The following is a 25043-nucleotide window of genomic DNA, read 5'->3' as shown; positions in this document are numbered from 1 at the left end:
TGAACTTTCAATTTATTGGTATTAAATACATCAGATTATCAAAAGTAAACACATAAAATTTCTACAGCGGAAAATATTAATTATGCTACAGCTGTTAATTATTAATTTGAAACACTAACTCATTTAAAAAATACAATCGCATATTTGAGAAGTATTTAAAAATAAAAGGTTTCGATTGTTACATTGTGGCCTCATAAGAGTTTGGCAATCATTTCTATATTGCATACAAATCTTGGCACAATTTCTACTATTTTTCATGTAGGAGAGAGAGATTTGAAATTATTTCGAAAACATGTCTTTTCATGAAGTTTTACACTTTATTGGCAGTCCTATTTATTCAAAATTTATAACTTGAAGCACCGGTATTCAGATTAGAATAGTAGCAGAAGGAACATGTGTATTTCACTGATACGGCATCGATGAAAATATTTGAGAATAAAACCATTAAATTTCAATTAAGACAACTATTTCAAGGATGGACATGAAATTTAGGTGTAGTATCTATAACTTCATTATGGGTATATAGGAATACTAGCATTCATGGAAAGTAATTCAGATGATATGGGACTGATGTTGAAATTCTATATTACTGGCGTATTATAACCTTAGACTGAATGATATCACAACAAGAACAATATTATATGACAATTTTTACAAACTAACCCATTTAATTTAACTCGAAGTCAATTCAGTCCATGTCGAACTAGAAATCCTTTTCCAAATTTTATTTCTATACAAGTATGGGGGACTTCCAGGAATAAGATTGATTGTTATTGTAGAAGTGAACAGAATATACACAAGAAATCTAACAAATGGTGGAAACAAAAATCATAGAATAAAGAAACTTATTTTCGCAAATTGAGATAATGGGTTTCATTATATCAGGAATTATTAAAAAATATCAGGAAATGTAAAATAGGATTTGTATATTTATCCCAGTGATTAAAAATAGAGCCCAAGTGTTAAATATTGCAAACCAAGTAGCCTTTAGCCTAGAGCAGTGGTGCCCAACCTTTTTCGTTGAATTCCTGCCTTTTCTTATTTTGGAACTCTTTTTGCCTCACTCACTATGCATAAATAGTAATTTAATGGGTGTTTGGTTCAGTAGCAATTGTTATACGCAAGTCGCTTTTGTACAGTGCAAGTAGTTTATAATGTGTGCATAAAGAAGTATTATAGTAACAAAACAGACCTCGACAATATTAATAATTCCGCAGCAAGGGCATGGCAAATTTCCCTCTCAAGACCAACAAAATTTCTCAGCGATTGGAAAACAATGCCCTAGTGAGTGTAAATGCTGGGCAGCAAGGCTTTTCACAAATTTTAAGACCATAATTTGGCGCGGCGGCGTGACTCATCGTGATAAGCGTTAGGAATACGCTCGCCACCGCTACTCCGATTACTCTGCGTGGGTTCGCAGGTTCGAATCTCATGCAGGGATGGTTATGAGCGAGAGGATCCCCGGGATAAATATGTAAATCCTATTCTGTCCTAATTTAATCACACTCAAGTTGATATAGTTGATATAAAATAAATGGAAGTTCTGAGAGAGAAGGTTTTTTGCGATATTCAGGGAGTTGAAATTACAATTAAATAAAAATATATTTGAATGACCAGCAAAATATAAAAATGGTCATACTAATTAAAATAAAGAATTGACAGCTATGGAACTTTCGATAGTCAATATGGCTGGTGAGAATATTCATGAGACTTTTATAATCACTGAATCTCTTATATAAAGGTTCATATCTTTAGGAATGTCAACCATCACCCAGGTTTTCTTCTCAGAAACACTTGATTAATTCAAAATATATAACTCGAAGTATGGTTATTCAGATTACAATAGTAGCAAAGTGCATAGGGAACACATGTAACTCACTGATACAGCATTAAAAACAATTATGAAAATTATGAATAAAAACACTCAAGTTTCAATAAGTTAACTATTTCAAGGATGAACATAAAATTTAGGTGTAGTAACTTCATTACAGGCATATGGGAATACTTGCATTCATGAAAAGTAATTTAGTTTAGTTGAAAAATATTATTCTTATGGTGTGGCAGATGTTGGAATCCTATATTACTGGCACATTTTAGTTTAACCTTAGACTGAATCATGTCGCACCAATAACAACATTGTTTTATCCAGCAATTTTAACATTTTTTTTATCCTAATGCATTCAATCTAGTTCGTTAATAACCGCCCTAATTGGGGTACCTTTAGTCCATGTCGAACTAGAAAGCGTCTTCCAAATCAATTAGTAACTCCCTCTAATATGATATATTGTTATTGTAGGAGAAAACAGAATACACACAAGAAATTTAACGAACAGTGGACACAAAAATCAGAAATAAAACTTCCATTTTGCAAACTGAATTAGAGGGTTTCAGGAAGTACTTCAAAAATCAAGGAATGTAAAAGAGGATTATATATTTATCCCAGTACCCAAAAATGGAGCCTAACAGTAGAATATTTTAAACTAATCCCCAAGTAGTCCTTTCCATAGTGCAGTGGTTCCCAACCTTTTTCATTAAATTCAATATTCATTGGACCCTGAGCTCAGTAGAAATTGTTATGGCAAATCGCACTCTCGCTTTTGTACAAATCAAGTAGTTTACACAATGTGGTATTATAGTAATAAACAGACCTCAAGAATGGTATAATTCCGCAGCAAGTTTAAGGCAAAATTCCTTCCCAAGACCTACAAAATCCCCAGGGTTGGGAACTTCGCCGTAGTGAGTGTAAATGCTGGGAAGCAAGGCTTTTCACAATATTCAGGGCTCTCTGATTACTCTGCGTGGGTTCGCAAATTCGATTCCATGTGGGAATAGTTATGTGTGAGAGGATTGCTGATTTTCTTGCCGTCGTAGGGTGGTTCACGTAGCCATTGGTCAGTTACAGCTTCCTCTACCATCAAGTCCATGCTTTCAAAAACAAATAACTAACTAATGCCATAACTGACATTGAATGATAACTGGCCAAATGGTTGAGCAGTTTTATTGGCTTTCCTCTCCCCTGAGATAAATATGTAAATCCTATCCTAATTTGAGCGCACACAAATTAATATGAGTTGAGATAAAAATATTGGCAGTACGGGGAGAGAAAGGGTTTTTGTGATATACAGGGACTGAGTTCAAATTCAGTTTTTGAACAGAAAGAATATTTGCTTGATTTGCAAGATACAAAAAATAGAAATCAAGTGCCACGATAAATGGGAATATAATATTTAGAAGCTGTGGAACGTTCGAAAGTCAATATGTTGGGTGCGAATATTCATATGGCATTTATTTTCACTGAGTCCCATATATGAAGGTCGATATCTTCAGGAATGACAACCATCACCCAGGTTTTCTTTTGAGAATCGTATTTCTCCATGGTATTCCTTGAACTGAAAGAGAGATAAGAACAAAAATAAGCTACAATACTACCGTATACATAACTACAGGCTTCCAAATTTGTTAAGACTCGTGAGAAAGACTAATTTGTCATTGATTTGCCATTGCCAAACCCATATGTGGTTTTCAAATGGTGGGGGCGCCCCACAATCGCGTAGAGGGGGTATGAAACTAATTGAAAAAAAAAAAACTATTTGTTAGATTTGATCCCCTTGGGCACAAGACTATGCATGCACAATTGCGTAGAGGGGGTATGAAACTGATTGAGAATAAAACTATTTGTTAGATTTGATTTCCTTATTTTAGATATTTAAACTTTTTTATTTTGGATATTTACGTTCCCTCCAAATATTTCGAACGAACATGATTTTTGAAAAACACAAACTTGTGCCCTATTATCTGTTATTTGTAGCTTGTTATTAGCTAGGTATTCTTGAGGGGGGCACAAGACTAGACAATTCTGAAAAGATGGCGTGACTTGAAAAGTTTGAGAACCATCAGTATAAAGCATTCTGGGTAAATCATAGATTTGAGTGTTGGCTGCTTGACCAACGTGAGTCCAAACCAATGGTATAGTATCTGCTGCTCAGGTTGAGTGGGTTATCAGGCAAAGCCTGAGTTACTGGAGTTCTATGTTGGATTTAAATAAACAGCAGTGGGAGTCATGATTTAGGAACAAACTTCATGGTAAAGGGATACTTAATAGTACTAAGCATCAATTTGCTAATGTATCCGAACCAGATATTTGTTAATCATATTAAAAGCAATATATTCCAGTATTGCTATATATTGGCCCGGCAATTTGAAACACCGTGCTAAGCTTTAGGAATACTCTGGCCATCGCACCTCTGATTACCCTGCGAAAATTCGAAAGTTCGAATTCTGTGGGGGAGTTTATGTGCGTGAGAAATGCTGAACTCCTCGTCATTGTAGGGCGGTTACTGTCCTTGGTGTAACTCCAAATTGTATAATACAGCCCGTCGCCCAAAACGTACCAGAGTGTTTTATTACTGGAAACAAAGCACTCTATATGTTGAAAGGTTTAAATGTAGTTTTTTGACTCTTCATTCGCAGTAGAATAAAACTAAAAAAAATTGGGGAATTTTTATAAAGGGTAGGTATAATGTTGTGTAAAGGTAATTAATGACAGAAATAGACCTGAAAATAATAAACCATGTCCCTATTCGATGTGGAGTATGATTGAATTTGCCGCTGTGAGGAATTTTTGAGGCACATCAAGGATTTTTTGCCTTCTGGACGACCTGGCTGCGCCCGTCATGCAGGAGGGGGTTACAAATTGGATCCGCTATGTGAAACAAGCTGCATATATTTCTGGAGTTAGTGCAACCTCCATCACTAATGATCATGATTATTTCATATCTGAGGACTAAATACAATATATTATATTAACATAACAATACATACTTATATCCAGCAACTGCATAAATGTTCTCGTTGAAAACAAAGCTTCTGAAGCGAAATCGAGCCGATATCATCGGTGCAAACATGGTCCAGGAATTGGATGATCGATTGTATGTTTCGACAGTTTTCAGACCCTGACCCATATCATATCCACCTTGTATACAAAGAGTAAAAGTGTTAATATGTGCAAAAAGCTAAGTCACACACTTGAAAATGCAACATCCAAAATATCTGCTTTTCAATGTACTCCGAAGATATATGTCATAAAATATAAGTTATATATAAATTTAGACAACATAGCACTGGGAGTTGGGTAAATATTTTATGTGAATATCAACACTGAGCTTGAAAATATCACTATTTAGAAGAAATATTCCATAAAACATGAGTATTTTTATTTTGAAATAAATTTATTGCCAAAAGCAACTAATTTCAATTTTAGCGAAAATCCAGATCAGTTATTGCTTTTCAAGTCATATAGAAGAAATGTCTAAAAAAACATTATTTAAAAAAAATTAATTTGAGTCATATTTATGCAATTGTGATATCAGGAGTTGAATCAACTATTTGATTGAAAAGAAAAGAAATCATCAAATGTGACTGCGGAGTTTGTAAATTATTTTGCGACTCAAATAGTTTGTTTGAATCTTGCCTTTGTCTGAAGTTACAAAAAAAACTTCAATTTCATAAAATTCATGTGTATTTCAGAGGCAATCCCAGAATAATTTTCATCTGCGCATAAGCCTAAAAATAATGTTCGAATATGTACAATATGAAGTTATGTTCAATTTTTAAAATGAAGACAAGTGTCACGTTTTTGTTGTGTAATATAATAAGAAAAGAAGTTGAATTTAATTCATGAAATGATTTTTTATAAAGCAAAATTATCAATTACCAGATAGACTAGAATTGGGTGGGATGAGTAAAACTGAGAAGTACGATCTAAAACTTAGAAGACCAATCTAAAGCTTAGTCAGGTTTTTATCATCTCATAGTCATCAATTTGGGTGACAGCATAATATAGCAAGGTATCAATAACTTGTGCCTTAGACCAGGGGTGGGCAAACTGCGGCCCACAAAGCAAACTTGTGTGGCCCGTGGAAAATGACAATTTTGAATGAAGTTTTACTTGTAAATGCCCTTATCCGTTCTAAGCCCCCACAAAATTCAGACATAATATTTGTATAAATTATAATAATAGTTAAAACTTGTAAGAAATACATGTTCGAATTAGCTTTCTGTAGAATAAATAGAAAAGGTACATGTGGAAAGATGAAGAAATATTGAATAAAAACTACGAACTGTATATTTGTTTACCTTCGGCATTTGCCAACTAGGCTAGACTAAACGAAGACCGTGGAGAGTGGGAGGACGGCGCAGTCGGAGGAGGAAGCTAAAGTTCACAGCTAAGAGATAACGTAATGTAAAAATGAGCACACACACACATGAAATTCAAAATTTACACCTTTTTTCATTTTATTTTACTTTTGTTTCAACTGTTATCGTTATCTCACTAAATTTTGCTAGAAACACATTGTACATGCCCACAGGAAACAAATTGGTCAATGAAATGACAGAAAATTTATTGCCACGTCGCACACAGCTGCTTTCGAAATGAGACAAAAAATAAAATAATAATTGTAAAATGTTTTAAATCAAAACATGAACAGGATTGTTAGCATATGTGCATCCTATTTCGTATTCTTATAAACGCGAAAAACGATATTCGAAGGTTGCGATATTAAAATCAAACTGGACATCCTTTCCTCAAGCACTGCATTAAATTAACCTATAATAAACAAATATCACTACACTCTATTTGCAAGTTTTGGGCTTTTCGTATGTAGAAAATCTTACATTGGCCGAAGCAATATTATTACGAGAAAAATTTTAGTAAGTTGGATTTTTCGTATCCAGATCCTTTCATAGATAGAGTTTTCAGCTGCGTCCCACGGTTTCACCCACTTAATCGTATCTAGCTCTCCTGTAATAAAGGTTTGATACCCCTGCCTTGGACCACAAAAGCTTTTCATTACCACGTTATATTTGAAAATAAGCTTTCTGTCCAAAATGCAGATAATGTTGTGCCACTTAATGGGGAAATCTAAGAGAATTTTACTGCTTCGTCAATAGTATTCAAATATCCTTCGATAAATATAGATTTTGCTACACCAGAACTAGTCCAATTTCAGGATTACTTGTGGCTCTCATTAGTCACTGTGTAGTGAATACAAAATGTAAAAGCACACACTGGTAGGATAAATCAAAGGTGTTTTGATATATAAAATTATTAAACTCTACACAACTCTGTCTGTTAGTATAAAACTTTAGAATTGAATCATTTTGGTAAAAGAATTTAAACTTCATGTTATCTAGACTTGAATGAACTTGTACAACTCACCAAGCACATAAAGTCGATTCTGAAATTCAACAGCAGCAGGTTCAACTCTTGCATTCAGCATTGGTGAAATGAAACTCCATGTTGACGTATTTAGATTGAAGCATTCTACTTTGTTGGTTGAACTTGACCCTTCCCCTCCTCCCAAACTATAAATGCTTCCTGCAATTGCAAAAAAAAAAATTCTGGCTCCCAGCATAACAGTAGCACATAATATTGGGATTTTAAATGAAAATGTGTAATATCTGATGTAATTTCTTAAAGTTTGTTCAAAGAAATATATCAACCCCCTGTTCAAAATGAAAAGCTTGATCAATAACAAAGCATTTGTTTTAAATACTAGTTTCATGAAGTAACATACATCGGTAGTTGAACATAAATAGTTCTCAATTAATGTTTGACTACAGATTTGTTTAAATACCGAAATATTTTTGCTACAAGAAATAATGGAAATAATTTTAGTTAGTTCCAAACTACAATAATTATTAACAATAAGTGTACCAAAACCACCATATTTATTTAGCTGTATACATTATGAAGTTCAAACATAATAAAAATACAAAATTTTGTATCGGTTATGTTACGTTTTAGCATATATCCGTATGGGATTCGTTTTTAGGTGCAATGAGGGTCTTTAAAATTGCACACCATGTGCCGGCTCCGCTTTTGTGTTAGTCGTAAAGGTTACCGTACTGGTAGTCTACAGTAACACATTGTATTACTGTACTACTTCGATTTGGCCTTCGTGTCCATATATTTGAGCATCACTCTCATGTTGAATGTTTAAGAAGCAGTTGTGCTCTTTGGGTGATCTCACTCCGTGGTGCACTCTGGTATTCAAGCACTGAATTTTTGTTTTGAGTGCCGCAGCATTTTTGGCTATTGATCTCACAAACTTTATAGGAGTGTTTCAAATTAAAGCCTTTTTACACTTTAATATAAAATACTTAGTGGAGAAATTTTTTTTGATTGTTAGACTTTATCGAGCAAAAATCGAGCTTCGCTACGGTTGCTAAGTATATAAAACGAGAAAAATTAATTAGATGGACGCCATGTATTTAAAAATAGGAACAATTATTATTTGTCACTTGGCAGCACTTCTTGTGTTAAATGGTTCCGACAATCTCATATCAGGCGCGATATAATATTTATCTTGAACTACATTGATAATATACTTGAAAAATGAAAATCCTTTGCTCTTTTTCGCTATACGTGATTATGTTCTGCGACGTGACTAACGTGCTAAGCATTAGGAACAAACTCGTCTTCGCAAATCTGATTAGCCTGTGTGGGTTCGCAGGTCCGAATCTCATGTAGGAATAATAATATGCGAGAGGATTGCTGGACTTTTCACCATCGTAGGGTGGCTTGCGAAATTGCTGGTCGGTTACGGCTTCCTCCACCATCAAGTCCATGAATCTGAAAACAAATATGTGACTAATCCCAAACCCGAGATCAACTATTGAGCGGACAAGAGGCCATGCTTTACCATATGAATAAGCCATATTAGCGGCCTCCCTCTCCCCCAGGATAAATATGTAAATCCTATCCTAAATGTTATAATATATATAATCTTTCCAAGGGTTCTTGCGTTGAAATTTAATTTCATCAAAAAAGTCACCATTCCAACATAGCCTATTGATGTTTGGATTCTTCTATTAGACAGCAATCATTAAAAAATATATTTTTTCAGTTAACTCAGAATATTTAGTCGGCAGACAGCGCTTCTCTTTTTTCAGTTTTAAACAGTCAGTTGATGAGATTTTTCAACAAAAATAAATATATCTCCATCAGCATGATTTAATAAAAAATGTTTATTCTATTCATTATCTTTTTTCGTCATTAAAATTTACTAATTTTGAAAACTTTATTGATTTGAAGACAACTTACCTTGCATGCAAATGACTGCAGGACCATAACATTTAACATTCTTGCTCTTCATCTTTGTCCACTGGTTTCTCAGAGAATCATACTTTTCCACTGTTGTTGTGTCAGATCCACCACATCCACCAACAATCCAGATCTCACCTGATATGTAAATGGAACCTCAATTTGGATATTTTTAGATGGATTGAGACTTTTACGAGTTCACAGTAGAGGTGGGGGTGATGGCCTCATGAGTCGCTTAAGTTTGTACAGGAGGGTTCTTGGTTTCAAGCCCGTGTTCATTCAGTTTGAAGCCCATGACCATCATGTTCAAACTTAGTATGACGAATGGTACAATATTTATTTTTCAAGATGTTGTATTACATCATTATGAACAAGGGATTACAACAATATCCAGAGGCCTGACAGATTTGTAATTGTACCCGTGCTAGTTAAACAATAAAATAGATATAATTGGATTCAACCCAACATGTGATAATTTCGAAGTATGCTCACGAAGTATGTGAACCAAGATGGCAGAAACCAGAACGTAGTATGTGTACCAGGTTAAGGTAAGACCATAATTTTATTACAATTTTCTTTATTTTATTTCTATTACGAGGTCGAAGACTAGCCAAGTGACTCCCATAGTATTTGTACCTGAAATTATGGCCTAACCCTATCCTGGCACACATACTACATTTCGGTGTCCGCCATCTTGGTTTGCATACTTTGGGAGTACCAAAATTTCATTGTCATATTACATTAAAATTAATCATATTGGAAATGAATTTTATTCTTGGATTTGTTGGAACGAAACCTCTGTTTATTTCAATGCTATTTGTTTACAATAGAAGCCAATGAAATACCGTTACTTTACTGCACAAAGAGTTGGGTTTATCGCTCCACTCTAATTTAAGACTTTAGGATTACTCAAATTGGAAAGTCAATTCACTTACAATAGAAACGTAATATGATGACATTATGAATATTTTAATTTCGTGTTAAGAGGCAGAAAATGGTTTGAACAAATTTCACTCAAGTATTTTGCCAACCTCTGATATTACAGATACTTTATAAACAATGTATCTAAGACATGCCATACTTTAACCTTAGTTGATAAATAGTTCGAAAACTAAATTTTGTCGTTGACACCAAATTATATAGATTTGGTAAGAAACCTTAAAAATGCTTTAAATTTGTGATTACTTCAGACAAAATATTGAAATATAGATTATTTATACACTGAAAATATAAAGTAGTGAATATTTGGAAAAGTCTCGTAAAACATTAGTATTCGGTAATATGAATTGAAATAAAGAATTAATCAACCAAACGTCATTGGTTCAGGTATACGCACTACTCACCATTAACCAAAGTCATTGGTGGGAGATAGCCATGAACTTTCAACGGACTCTTCAATTTCTCCCATGTAGCATTAACATCGACATATTTGAGTCGATAGAATGAGGTTTCACCAACTATGACATAAATATGCTGATTCAATGCAATAGCAGAGAACAACCCTGACTCCATGTCTTCATTCATTTTCTATATAAAGAAAGAGTTTTGTGAGTTTCAGCTCATTACATGACACATAACCTGAATGTGGGTTTGAGATTCCTGGAATTTCTACTGAGATGTAAGTTCGTGTTGCAAGTTAAAGATCCATGGTTCAAACCTGATGACTATCACCAGGGATGTCAGTTTCGAATATTTTATTTTCGATTCAAATCAGAATGTGCCGATTTATATATTTACGACTCTAACTCTATTTACCTACCGATGGCGTGAGATAATCGTTAATTAATGCCGATTTTCGACATTCCAAAATAGTAGCAGCAGTGTTCGTATCAATGGCTGCTTTGTAGTCTGATTCAGGGAAAAGATGAGGCTGATACCCCATAAAAAATCAAAATTGTATGTCAAAATAAAGTTGATTCTATCTTTATCAATCATAGACTGCAAACAAATAAAATGCATTTGGGTGAGAAATATTTTCCCTCATATTTCGTCGATCCCCCGTGATGCAACAAAAAATTTCAGCCTATCATGTGAGCAAGAAAAATGATTTGATTGGGGTGTGGGGCTTTGTTCCAAAACAAAATCAGCCATTACAAAAGTTTGCTGAAATTATTTCTTCACTATAATAAGCTTATTTGGTATATTTGTAAAGATCATGCATGACCTTCCATTTGCAAGAAAGGTTCTTTAGTGTAGTCAGTTAGTCATGCAAAGCTGATGATGCTTACCTGCATTTGCTTCCATTCATTTGACTTTGGATTGAACTGTTGGAGATGGAAAGAGGTTTTGTCAAAAACGACTAACGCCTGGTCTAAAATATAAAAGAACCAATTATGCTTAGGCCATCTAGAGCAGGTATAATTATTAAATTTATGCCGTAGTTATTATCCTTGCAATATATTTTTCAATATTGCCTGAAACCTCTGTTGTCCACCCTATCCAAAATTGGGCAGAAGCCAGTATATCAAAATGTGTTCAGTTTCATTTAATAATTGTGTCAAACTGGGAAAATTACAGTTCTATTTAAACTGATGATCTTCCATGTAAAGAGCCTTGTGAATATTGAGAATAACAGGGAATTGAGATAAACCTTTTTTTTAAATGAGTGAACAAAAATAAATATGAATATCTGATATGACAATATAAAAAGAAATATTTTGTGTTGGAATGAATTGAAAAAAGCCAATATATCACAATGACCAAAACAACATTATAAGAAATTAGAATAATATAAATAGAGTAATTCATGTATGTTCCAAGTTACCTTCAGAATCTGATGCAGCAGTCTTGCTACCGAAAAACGAAAGTGCTATATTCTTGAGTACTTCAGCATTTGAACCAATCAGGCTCTGAAGATAGTTAAATAAATAATCAAATAGCAGGATGTAAAATGTTGTTTGACCACTTGGCACCCCTTGGTGATTGTGCAATCTTTCACTAGCGCATTTCACCAACTAAATGTGGTAATTGAATACCTAATTTACTGTACTTGACCCCCAACTTATGAGTTTGATTGCCACATGACAGATTTTATTATCCCTCCATATACCAATACACCTAAGTAAATACGAACCCCTGAGATACAAATAGATTCGTGGAATTTTGGCATCGCAAACACTCAGGACTTGGCCTTTGTCCCACATCAAGCATTATGCAAACGTCTAGAATATTATGAAACCTTACCGTACTAAATACAGATATTGCATACACGAGTGTTTGAATAGGGATGCAAATGACAAAAGACTTACATCTTGCTCCAGAAGATTTCTGCGATATGAAAGCGACATCTTAGTCAAATCCAGTTGCTTGAAAGATCTGACAAACTGCTTTGAACGTTTCTTCTCATCAAATTTTGTCCAATTCATCAAAGCCAAGCACTTTTCTTCTTCAGTTGCCTAAAATGAATGAGATTTCCCTGAATATCAAACCCGTTATAGGGCTGCCATATAGATAACTACAGAGTTAACAATTTAGGTGGATGGAAGACTGCATTTCCATCTCTATAATATTGAAACGCAAATCCATAGATCACGGACTAACTTCTTAAGTAAATACTAAATACTTCTTAAGTAAAGAGATGAGGCCTGTGAAAACAGTCTTTTATTGGCCAAGTAAACATGAGCCTGGCTAGGCGGACTGGCGCACCGTGCTAAGCATCAGAAATATACGCTTGCGGCACCTGTGATTAACCTGTGTTGGTTCGCAGTTTTGAATCTATTGGGGGGTAATAATGTGGGAGAGAATTGCTGGACTCGTCTCCCTCGGAATAAATATGTAAATCCTATCCAATAGTGCTACGCATTTATAATAAAGTTTAAATTTCACTCAAAGTGTGACTGAAACACTAAATTATGGTCTCAATAACTAATATTCCACTAACCGTGTTTTCTTTGGCGTTGATCATTCCCACCAACTGTTTTTCATCTATTTCCTTGAATTCATCCAGTTCTGCAATTTTTGCAAAGTTGTTGGAAGCAATTTTATCACATTTCTCTTCGAGTTGTTTCAGATCGTACAACTTCGAGATATTTATGGTGATGAAGTAAGATTTGGGACCCAAATTCTGTTCCAGATATTCAGTGACAATACCACATAATTCTGAAAAAGATTTTTATTAAATTAAAAATAAATCATTAAAAATTACATAATATAAGAAAAAATGGAGATATCCAGTGGTAAGTTTCACCATTATTTAACCCACTATGGCTCTAACCATTTTACCACAAAAATCCGGAGTATGTGAACTAAGATGGCGAACACTGAAACGTAGTATGTGTGCCAGGTTGGGTTAGGCCTCAATTCCAGGTACAACGGGAGTCACTTGGATAGTCCGCGAACTCGAAATAAAACTAAAATAAGGAAATTGGAATAAAATTATGGCCCGACCCTAACCTGGTACACATACTTTGTACCGGTGACCGCCATCTTGTTTCACATACTTCGGGAGTACCTAAAATCCTTTAAGTCAGGTGGGGCATCCTTTAATACAGGAGAGCCATTAATGAGTAACTTGGTGAAGCTAGCGGGCCGCACTTTTATTTTACATGGATTTTCTGGTAGATGCAGACACAAAAATGTTGGTCATTGATCTTATGACATGCCTTGTTTGCACACTCTAGTTGTTAAGGCATTGTAAAGTCATAGACATAGATAAATTGGACTCGAGTATAGGTTTCGGAACACAAAGGGATTGGAATTACTAGCACGTATAAAAATAAATTAAATCGGAAACTCATTTGGCGGGCCCATCATTGAAAATTGGCATTTCTCTGCGGGCAGCATGTGATCCACAGGTCGCATGTTACACATTAGCTCGAAAAGCACTAAGTTGCCAAGTAGTCCCAACAGACAATTTAAGGAGGCTTGCGCAGGCCAACTTGTCCGTGGTAAAATTTAGTTTTAGAGATGGAACCTTACAAAGAGCCTGAATAATTTTATAACTTGGATTTGGGAGCCGGAGTCAGAGTCAAAATTTTTGGAGACTCGTCTTATGAATGGTTTGGAGTTTGGAATTATGTGTAATTTTTTCTCAACTCCTCAGTTCAGGTTTTTATAATTACCTTAAATGATATATATCCACTTTATTGGTTTCAAATAAAGAGTTTCAATGGAAAAATGAACTCACTTGGTAGTAGTAAGAAATGTGAAGCCTGCATGTATGATGCGACATCAGATGTCTCATCAATGGGGAATTTGGAAGTATAGATATACTCGATAACTTTCTTAATAGTATCCGCACTGAAGCCTTGGATATCAACTTCTCCTGACAGAGTCTCAACAGTCTGAAAAATAATTTTGACAGAAATTGCAGTTGTAAGTATATGCATCACACCATCACTGTCACTTTGTCTCATATAACAAATGCAATGCACTAAGCTATCGTGCACGATGTTATCGAAACCCATATTACACTATCCATGTCCATGGGAACCTTGGAAAGATTTCTGTATCCAAGGCAGATTCGTGTGTTGGCCTTATTAGGTTGAGTTTAAGCCGTGCTTACTCCAGAGTTAATCCAAACCATCTTGACATAGTATACCGTACGTACGCAGGTCGCAATTTTTTCCTTATATTAAAAAAAAAAAACTTCGTGAAAAATTGTATGGTCTGCGCTTGCGTGCGGTACATGCACTTATTATCGCTCAGAGGTGTCGATAAAGATATTTTGATTATATTAAGCCCTAAAAAAAAATAGGAAGTTATCTATGCAAAAAAGCTAGGCTAGCTATGCAAAAATAATTTTGCAAGTTTTTAAAATTGATGAATAGCTTTACTAAGCAAAATGAATGCTGTCAAGTCTCACGAGGCCCACACATACGTAGTAAGTAATATTAGGGCAACCCTTCAGTACCAAATTTACTATAAATTTACTTTGAAGTTTTTTTTATTGAAAAAAAAACAAGTGAAAAACACAAGAAAATTATCAGGCGACCCAGGTTTTGGGTTGCGACCAATAGGTTGAGAAACACTGGTCGACACAGTTTATTAAACCTTTGGTGAGGTGGTGGGCATGAGTTTTGATTCCATAACGATCAAGTCATGATTCAAACCTATAAACTAACTATAACTATATTTAAAGGTCGGATATTATAAATACACTAACCTCATGCCGAAACATTAACTTAAAATAATCAGTTGCAGTTGACAAAATAATCTTATGCACTCGGAATTTTTCCGAACCAACTTTGATCGTAAAATCACAATATAGACCAGCTTTCCTGTACCTGAAATAAAAATATATAATTTTAGTATCAACATAATTTTTAGTATGAGGTTTGACTATGCTTCTACATCCATTGTGTCAACAGCACTCATAGGTTGGGAAACACTGACCAAGACTGATATCAGGTCAAACAAGCCATGAACTGCAATATCAAGTATTACAGAATTGAGTAAATTATTGAGAATTTAGGTTGAAAATATCTCTTTAAAATAGTAAATCACTCATCTCTGCTATCCCTACTGTCAACTCTAATATAGGATAGGATTTACAAAATTATTCCAGGGAGAGGAAAGCCGATAAAACAGCTCAAACATATGGCGAACCATGGCCTCTCATCCGGATACTAGTCCATGTAGGATATGGGATTAGTTAGCTAGTTATTCTGTTTTCGGAAGCATGTACTTGATGGCGGAGTAAGCGGTAAGCGGCCAGGGTTATGTGAACCACCCCATGGCAATGAGGAGTCCAACAATTCTTCCGTACATACCTATCCCTGCATTGAATTAGACTTGCGAACCCATGCAGGGTAATCAGAGGTGAGTTGACGAGCATATCACTAATGCTTAGCCAGATGCCCCACACCGCCAAGCCTGGCTTAAATCTAACATTTCAAATTAAATATATCGGACATTTCCTAAAAGTAACTTCATCTGAATAGTACTGTAATATATTCTAGTTTGTTTGGACATTGAAAAGATTCCGCTGTCTCAGCTGGCTATAGGGAGCTAGCTGTAATATAACCTGGCAAAGCTGCAACTGGTAACTAATTTCCATACATCAGTATTATAGAAAAGAATAAAAATTAACTCAAAGCAAGATCACTCACTCACAGGTAAAAGGTTCTTACCTCTAGGCAATGTTACAGGCGACCACAATAAATAATTTACTAGGCAATGCCCAGTCATGAAGGTTCCAATCCTTTCTAAAATCAGTCGTCATATTTTCTGATATCAGTGGACGGTTGTGAGGGCTTTGTTTGAGGCAAAAGGCATGGGTACGGGACAAATAAGAAATACAATTTCACAGATTTCAATGTACCGTATCCAACAACATGGGTTGTCGAAAAGGAGTTGTTTTCAAGTCTAGGACAAAGATATGTTTTATAAACAATTTACAATATTCATTTTTTTTTCGAGCATAATACCACCACGTCTTGCAAAACCCCTATACAAAATGATTTGATTTTCTGTATGAGGGATATTTTTCAGTTGAAAATTTGTCTACGTGTATGTTATTACTGGTACATCAGCATCTTTTTAAGGCAGTAGTTTTATGTTTTCATGGTCAAACTCTAACTTGTATTCATAATTAGCAACATGTCTGCATCCAACCCCAACCTGTAATAAATTCCACAGGAATAATATCCAATTCAATATCTCAAAGACCGCAGGTATACTTATACAAAAAGGTTTTCAGAGACTATAATTTAACAATTTTTCTCAAGAATAGTGTTCCCCTTTTTAACAATATTTTCTGGCTACACAGTCTCTATAAGTATAAACTGTACCATTCAATAGTTATTATTTGGTAAACTACACTAAACAAAGTTCAATATGGTATTTTTCTTTGGAATAGTCTCTGTAGAAAGCACAGTATATATACAGACAAGGTGATTTAAACATGGGAACACTGAATTTTTGTTTGTTGTATTATAATTATGTTGACTTATCAGCTTAGTAAATAGTGAACTCTTACAGCCACTGCTACTATGCAGCGTTATACAAAAAGAGATTTTCAGGCCAGAGACCAATCATCAAACATAAACAGTCCTCAGTAATTTCAGGACTCGCCATAGTGTTTCTTCATAAATAGCTAGACCACTCCATCCAAATAAACTGTGAACGTCAATGGTTGATTTAGAAATAGGAATCAAAAAATTCCAAAATTTCAGCTACGGTAAATATCACCTAGAGAAGGCAAAGCAATGAAAGTATACTTACGGTTAAGGTGATTCAAAACATGAGGACACTGATATTTTGTTTGCGGTATTATCAGTATATTTTATGGTCTATTAATTAAGTTCACGGCAGTCACTGGAATACCAAGAGTTACTGAAACTATATGATTGTATCGGTGAAATTATAAGATGACTTATATTCATATTAGGCTAACTTCTAGGTGGACTTTGCCCAGTGATTCAACTCAAGTTCAGACTCAAACTTGACTTGAGACTCGGATGGCCCACAAGTGTACTTGTCTACTCAAAATCAGGGACTAAGTATCAAAATTAAACAAAAACTATTAAATTAAATTCATGAAACCTATCCTGATAATAGTGTTCCCAATTTCAATAACTAGATGTGCTGGCTATACAATTCAAATTGAAGGTTCTATTCAATATGTATAATTTGTGAGTTATATCTACCATAATCGCTTATAGAAGAAAAGATATATACAATTATGATAATAACAAAAATAGGAACACTGAATTTTTCCACTTGAATACAATATTCACTTTATCTGCCTTCACATTATTTTTGAAACATTCTAAACATAGATAAACCTGATCTTAAACCAAAACAATTTCGAACTGGATAATACTAAATATGAGTCAAGGGCTTAGTGGTTAGCGCATGGGTCCTAAACTATCTTTAAATCACAAACTAAAAATAATGAGTTGAAATCAGTCCTGGGAAGGCTGGACCATTTGTCAGAGACTCAAAGTGACCTGAGTCAGTGACTCATATGCAACTGACTGTTGGTGAGACTTAGCTCAGTGATTAGGTTGATGTCGAAAATGAAGTTGAACCAAAACTCAGTTAGCCATGGCTCAACTTTGGGTACTGCTGTAGGGCAGGGCTACTCAACTATTTTCACTAAAGGTCCGTTTACAGAACTTCAAAATTACTGGGGTCCGGACATTTCAGAAAATTTATTTCATTATAAAAACGAAACACTATGCTTGATTTTGTAACAGCGTTTTAGATTGAATATGCCATTTACATTTACATTGAATATGCAACTTTCACCGGGCTTAAGAGAGTTGGTGTAAACGATGAAGGTGGCGCGCTATACCTATTAAGAACCCGAGTTGCAATGTGAAAATCTAGGGATAAACAGGTGATATAAACTAAGTAATCTGAGTTGGTGCGCCTGATTTATCCACTTGGCGTTCAAAAACTCTGATAGCAGACTAACGCAGAATGTTCAATGCTAATTGTTTATCACTGCAATCAAACTAAAGCCCATGGTAATAATACTGACTATCACGTAATTTGATTTATATCTAAGCCTCAACTAAAAGCTGGCAATGAGAATGTAAAACAAAAAGTAGAGGCTCCGTGAGCCGTTCCTGACAGTCAACATAGGTGAAAATGCGTCTGGTCGGCTGCGAAAAATGTAATTTTTACGACACCTTTAAATATCAATTTTTTCGTCATTGGTTCAGTGATAAATGTAAATAGTATCAAAATCATCTAACACTATAAAAGGATAATTGTGCTGCCAAAATAAATGAGCAGACGCGGTCCGAATTGGGGTGTCGAAAGGTCCGGACTTGGACCGCGGTCCATCAGTTGAGTAGCCATGCCATGCCGTAGGGTGTGTACCAGATTGGGGTTAGTCCATAATTTTATACTGATTTTCAGTCCCGTAACACAATTTGATGTTAAGCAGGAGAACAAAATTAGTTACTTCCATATTGGTACACATACTCCTGTGAGCGCCACACTTCCCACTTGGCCTCTAATTTGAATAAAGACTCGAACAGCCGTGGCTCAATTTTGCACTCAGACTCGAATTTGAATTAAGACTCGAACAGCCGTGACTCAACTTTGCACTCATACTCAAATTTGAATAAAGACTCGAACAGCCGTGGCTCAATTATGCACTCAGACTCGAATTTGAATCAAGACTCGAACAGCTGTGACTCAACTTTGCACTCGAATTTGAATCAAGACTCGAACAGCCGTGACTCAACTTTGCACTCAGACATGACTCAAGACTTACATAACCAATGACTTTACTTGCGACTAAAGGTTTGGGGACTTTTACCCAACACTGGTCGAACCCCCAGCATTGGTGTGATAACGTTGAGTTGCCATTGAATGCCAGGAATGTTATCATTTCAAGAATAAATGATCCTAAAGCACCAACACCTTGTTCAGGTTGAAATTGCTAGAAAAAATAATAAAATGGGTTGCTTTATGATATTTCCGTTCTCTGAGCTTTCCCATCTCATGATATAAATTCAAAATTCCTATCCTAAAGACTGTAGTTTACTTAAACATCAACCCAAGTTTCAGATTAGAGATCAAAAGTATCAAAAATAAACAGAAATTCTCAAATTAATAAAATAATTCTTAAAATATTCCTTTAGTTTCAAATAAATAGAAATAGTCCTGAAAATAGTGTTCATGTTTTGAATAAATATAAATTCTGATTGTAAATCCTAGTACCATTCCACTTTGTGAACAAAGCAAACTTATTAATAAGTAATGTATTAGTCACCAAAACAACTTCTAGAAGTGTAGATATACAATCAGCTATGTGTATGGAAACACTGAATATTTCCACACATGTACAAGGCAATATTTCAAAAAATTCCCTGTAACCTTGCATTAGTCAAAGTTACATTACAAGATTTGAATGTCTCAAGAATAGTATTTCCTTTGTAAAAAACAATAAATTCCAGCTACACAATCCAACTACTTTGTACCATTCAATAATATTCTTTACAAAGCAACTAAAGTCGTATTTCTAAGCTACATTAACCACAAGAGCTTTCAATATAACATGATAAACATATGGTTTGATGATTTACAAAATGGGAACACTGAATCAGTAATTACGAGCGAAGCGGATATCAATTTGTAAAGTACTTTCCACCAGATTGGCTTCAATAAGAACAGGGTATGTTAGGCCATAGCATGTTATGTTTTCACATAAATTCAATCCTCAATCCTTTATCTCAGTCTTGATATTTCCTAAACTTTACAACAACCAAACTTTAAAGACTTTCTCATCCAAAATTGACTGTTGACTGATATCAAAAATGTGGGAATGACAGGCATAGAGACCAAAGATATTTTATAAGAAATTTTCGCAAAGCAAGTTCATATGCACTAGCTCAGAAATAATGGAGATTTATCTTTGAGATGAGTCGTGAGTAACCACAGAAGGGTTCTGGAAAAATTCGGCACATGAAATTTTTGTTGAAGGAAATCTTGCCGCAGGTATTTCGCAACATAGGAAAAGAGCCAACCCTAACTCTATAAACCTAACTTTTCTATCACAAATACTGTATTTCCGTGAAAAAAGCCAATAAGTCGCTTTTCTAGACCCAAATTTTTGGCAGGGTTTTGGAGGGGTCGTCTTATTAGGCGAGTATGGTAATTTTCATTTTTTGGTGTCGCCTCATTATTCAATTCGGACCATAAAATACTTTTGGCGATACTACTTGTACCTGTACTTCATTCCGTGCTGTGGTTTAGCAACAATTTTGCCCCGTTCATTTTGTTCAGTATTTATTCTATTCAAACGGAAAACCGAGGACAGCGTGTTCCCTCAGATATATCGTGAATTTATACCATACTATAAATGTGTTGTGGCTGCAAAATTCGTCAACGTGGTTCATTAAAATTTTGTCAGGGATTTTGTCTTTCTAGATATGGTAACCCTACTTTATATGTATTATTATTCATAAAATGTAATAAAATCAGGTAGTTTATCTCACATCATTATGTCCCCAGATTGCAGTGTTATTTTAGATCGGTAATGTTCTTATATATATGGTGGACGTAATCATGAGTTACGTTGAAAACAGATATATTGAAATTGAAAGACAGTTTGAATTCACATAGTTGTTTGGATTGAATATTACGATACAAGAAAAAGTCATTATAGGCTATTTTACCCAATGCGCAAACGCGGTGACCGCTCAAAAGCCCGTTCATGGTAATTTGAGATTCCGGTGTTGATCCAAATTTACTACCCCGTCTTATTGGCAGGTCATATGCAAACTCCCATTTTTTCAGGCTTAAAAACAGGCCTCGTTTGTAAGAAATAAACCTGACCCTGATAGTAGGGATGTCAATAAACTATTTGCATGGTTTTCAGATTTCAGATATTCAAAATAGATCTAAATATTACCTAAAACTAAAGCAATTTTAATGAATAACAGGCAATGAAATCTCATTTTTTTTACACTTTACAGCATGAGGATTAAATTCTGTACACTTCTAACCAGTGTTCCCTCTAAGGTGTGCGCGTGTGTGCGCGCACACAGCTTTCAGAGGCTCACACACACATAGATTTACTGCGCACAGACGTATTTCGATGTAATGTAACAATGTGCTCGGTTGGCAGGTTGCGAAAGTTTGTTGTTGGCCCACTTATTACCCCATTAGAACGCCAAAATTTCTTCATTGGTTTTTGCACAAATATTAGTCATTTCCAAAAAAGTGCGCACACACCAAAATTTCTGCGCACACATACTACGAAAAATTAGAGGGAACATTGCTTCTAACCTCACTAAAGTTTTGTTTGCTCTCCTAATTTCATAATCAGTTTTTATTTATTTGTTTTTATCAATCCTTTTATTGTCTTTTATGCTGATTATGGAGCCATCAATCTAACATACAATTGCAATACAACCGAGTAGTCACTGGAAGCAGTGAATGCCTCCTTCCTTCTAAGTATGATACATATCAATATATGCGCCTCTACAGCCTTATACAAAGAGAGATTGTGAGAACAAATTATAAAAAAAATTACTAAATATGTATGCCATCTTTTTGACTTTCCTCTCTTTGACATGAATATGACAATCCTACCTTGAAACCTGGAGTTTACTTGGATGTTGACCTAATTTCAGATTAGTGACCAAGAATAAAAAAAATCTGAAAATAGTGTTCCCTTTTATCTTAATAAAAATTTGTCCATACAATCCAGTTGAACAGCCCTATTAAATTAATATTCTTTGCATGGCATATTTTATCAATTAATTTGTTTGGTATATTCACCAAAATAGGTTATAGAAAGACAAGTAATAGATACCTAGTTTATGTGATTTGACAAAAGGGGAACACTGTATTTTACATAAAAACAATCTTAAACTTATCAAGTATTGCTATTTGCAAAATACTCTCTTATCTTACAAAAACCATACTTTCTCAAACATATTAGATTGATATCAAACGTACAATGGGTACGTACAATGTGTCTTCCTCAATTTCAGTAGCTTCAAAAAAGTTTTTTTTGACTAGCCTATCCTAGTTGGCCAACACCAAAGGTAAATAAACATACTGTTTGTACTTTTTAATCGTTATTTCTCTGTTCTTTCTTCATTCTATGTGTATCCTTTCTATATATTATGCAGTAATCTAATTCTAGCATGCTATTGTCATAGATTTATATTTAATACAAATATTATGTCCAGATTTTTAGGGGGGTCAGAATGAATTAGGGCATTTACAGGTAAAATGTGTTCCAACTTACGTGATTTTATATCTACGAAGGGGCTTCCAGAATGAATTAATTTCGTAAGTGGAGTTTTTGTTGTATAGGTTATTCTGACGCTATTCCGAAACTCCAATTTTGATGTAAAAACAACATTTGTATTGACAAAATTTCAGTCTGCATCAACACAGACCTATTTTAAGATAATGCCCAAACAAGCTGGAAAATTTCCATTTTTTCCCTAATACAGCATTAATGCACACAGTACAATATACCAAAATGCTTTTGTTGTGAGAAATGACAGACATAAAGACATCTTTTTTAAACAAAATTGGTTTAATTCGCACTCACACAGAAATAAAGGAGACTGACCAATCTCTTAGCAAAGTTACTGGTGACCACTGAAGTACTAATAGTTACTGAGATTGCAAAAGTATTTTTTCATATACAACAATTATGGTAACTCCCCCCAGAGGTGGGTCACAGTTTATATTTACACAAGAAAATAGTGGTTACATTGGAAAGAAGATTCACCTGCCGTTCACCTCAAACAAGGCCCTATACAAGCGGCCAATACTCTCTATACAATATGCAAGGAGATACTTTTTTGTTATGAATAAAATGAATGTATGTACAAAATAGCAGCTTCGATAAGTTTTGTTCGAGATAATTATTCTGACTAGACATGCCTGATTGATTCCCAAAGATGCAAAAATAGGATTTAAACTAAAGCAGACCTGACCTGATGGTACGGATGTCAATATACGAAAAGTTTTGTTTTCTAAAATATTTTCTTGCAATGATCCATATTTCAAGATTCAAAATGAATCTAACTGAATGTTATAGTAAATTGACATCATTTTAAAAAACAATGAAAATTGAATTTTTGAATTTAGCTGAATTATGAACAAAGTTAGAAAAATAATGGCACAACACTTTGCACACAAAATTAAAAACACACCACTGATTACTCTGTGCAAGGTTTACATTTTAAATATAGTGGGCGATTACACATGGTAAGATTGCCCTACTCTCCACCTGCCCTGACTGGCTCACTTAACTGATGACCAATTTAATTCGCTGTTAAGTATGTCAGTACTGCACAGTTCTTCGATTCCAAGAATAGCTCCTACTCTGAAAGACATCAATTATAACAATGAATGCAAACCCCTTCTTCACAAGACAGTCTGGGCCTCCCTATCAGCAATCTGGCACTGCGAAATAAACTAAAAGGATGCGCAATCTAATAACGTCACCATTGGATTCTTTGGAGAGAAAAAAAAACAGATTTCCCAAACAAAAATTTTTTAAAAAAGCATTCGAAAGTTTTTAGCAAAAATTACAATTTGGGTATGTGATGGCCACGATTAATCAATAATCATGGTCTGATATGACACATCTGTTTTCGTGCCAGACTCCCTCAATTTGGAGACAAATAGTGTGTTTGTTTTATTGAACCAAATGTCAGGACATCTTGGAATCGAAGAACTGCGTCCTAATGTATGTCTATCTACTCATTTGCAGAGTAATCTGAATTGGAAGCAACACCTTATCAAACACAACTTGCCATTTGACTGAGCTGTCTTATTGACATAACCTAGAGTCGAACACAGCATGCAAGCTTGTTTTGTTGTTTCCATAATGACTTAATTCAGTCATACTGCTGTACTGTGTGACGGCAGTCACACGACCAAAGTTGTTTTTTTGCTAAAAATTCTCGAATGCTTGGTAATTTTTCCTTCCGAAATCGAATAATTTTTTTTGAGGAATCCAATGATGACGTTTCTAAATTGCGCCTTCTTTCAAGATTATTTGGCAGTGCCACTTTGCCAATTTGTGCCGATATGGACTGTCTCGTAAAAGATGGGTTTGCTCTCACTGTTATAATTTTATGTCTCTTAATGTGGGGACTATTCTTGAAATCTGAGATGATGATTGCCGCAAACATTTGGAAATACAGTAATTATTTGTTAAATTTGAATAAGCAAACAAAAATGCAGTAAAATAGTAGAAGTGGTCAGCAGGCAGGCAAGACTGTACTGCAGTACTGGTAGCCTAACAAATTGATATAAAAACAACTTACTCATTGAATTCGGCAAAACAATCTTTAAAATATGTATTTTCGTGAGAATCACTCATGATTTTTTTCGATAGCAGTCTTGAGAAATCGACTAGACAAAATAGTTCATATATCACAAAACCGTATTGTTTGTAAGCAGAACAATTCTCAGCTTTTAGCAGTCGCCGTAGTTGTGGCTGGAGGTACTTTCCCAAATCCGAATACAGCCTTCGAGGAATAACTTTTCGAATAATCAG

General features: G+C 34.8%; 1 protein-coding gene across 2 annotated transcripts; it reads right to left on the bottom strand.

Moving 5' to 3' along the window:
* LOC120345996 (kelch-like protein 38) lies at window positions 1-25043 on the bottom strand. 2 transcript variants are annotated; one of them, XM_078117510.1, is made up of 12 exons: window positions 24811-25043; window positions 15210-15330; window positions 14232-14388; window positions 12987-13204; window positions 12355-12501; window positions 11871-11955; window positions 11335-11417; window positions 10450-10633; window positions 9107-9244; window positions 7220-7378; window positions 4822-4972; window positions 1-3389 (listed from the first exon to the last, which is right to left on the bottom strand). In XM_078117510.1, exons 1-12 carry the CDS (start codon window positions 24864-24866, stop codon window positions 3275-3277), a joined length of 1614 nt encoding a protein of 537 aa, XP_077973636.1. In that variant the 5' UTR covers window positions 24867-25043; the 3' UTR covers window positions 1-3274. The 2 variants fall into 2 exon arrangements, with proteins under 2 accessions (XP_077973636.1, XP_077973637.1); XM_078117511.1 differs by lacking the exon at window positions 24811-25043 and adding an exon at window positions 16177-17014.

This window comes from Styela clava, chromosome 10 (genome assembly GCF_964204865.1).
Source record: "Styela clava chromosome 10, kaStyClav1.hap1.2, whole genome shotgun sequence".
Classification (NCBI taxonomy): domain Eukaryota; kingdom Metazoa; phylum Chordata; class Ascidiacea; order Stolidobranchia; family Styelidae; genus Styela; species Styela clava.
This window is presented reverse-complemented; position numbering and strand designations above follow the sequence as displayed.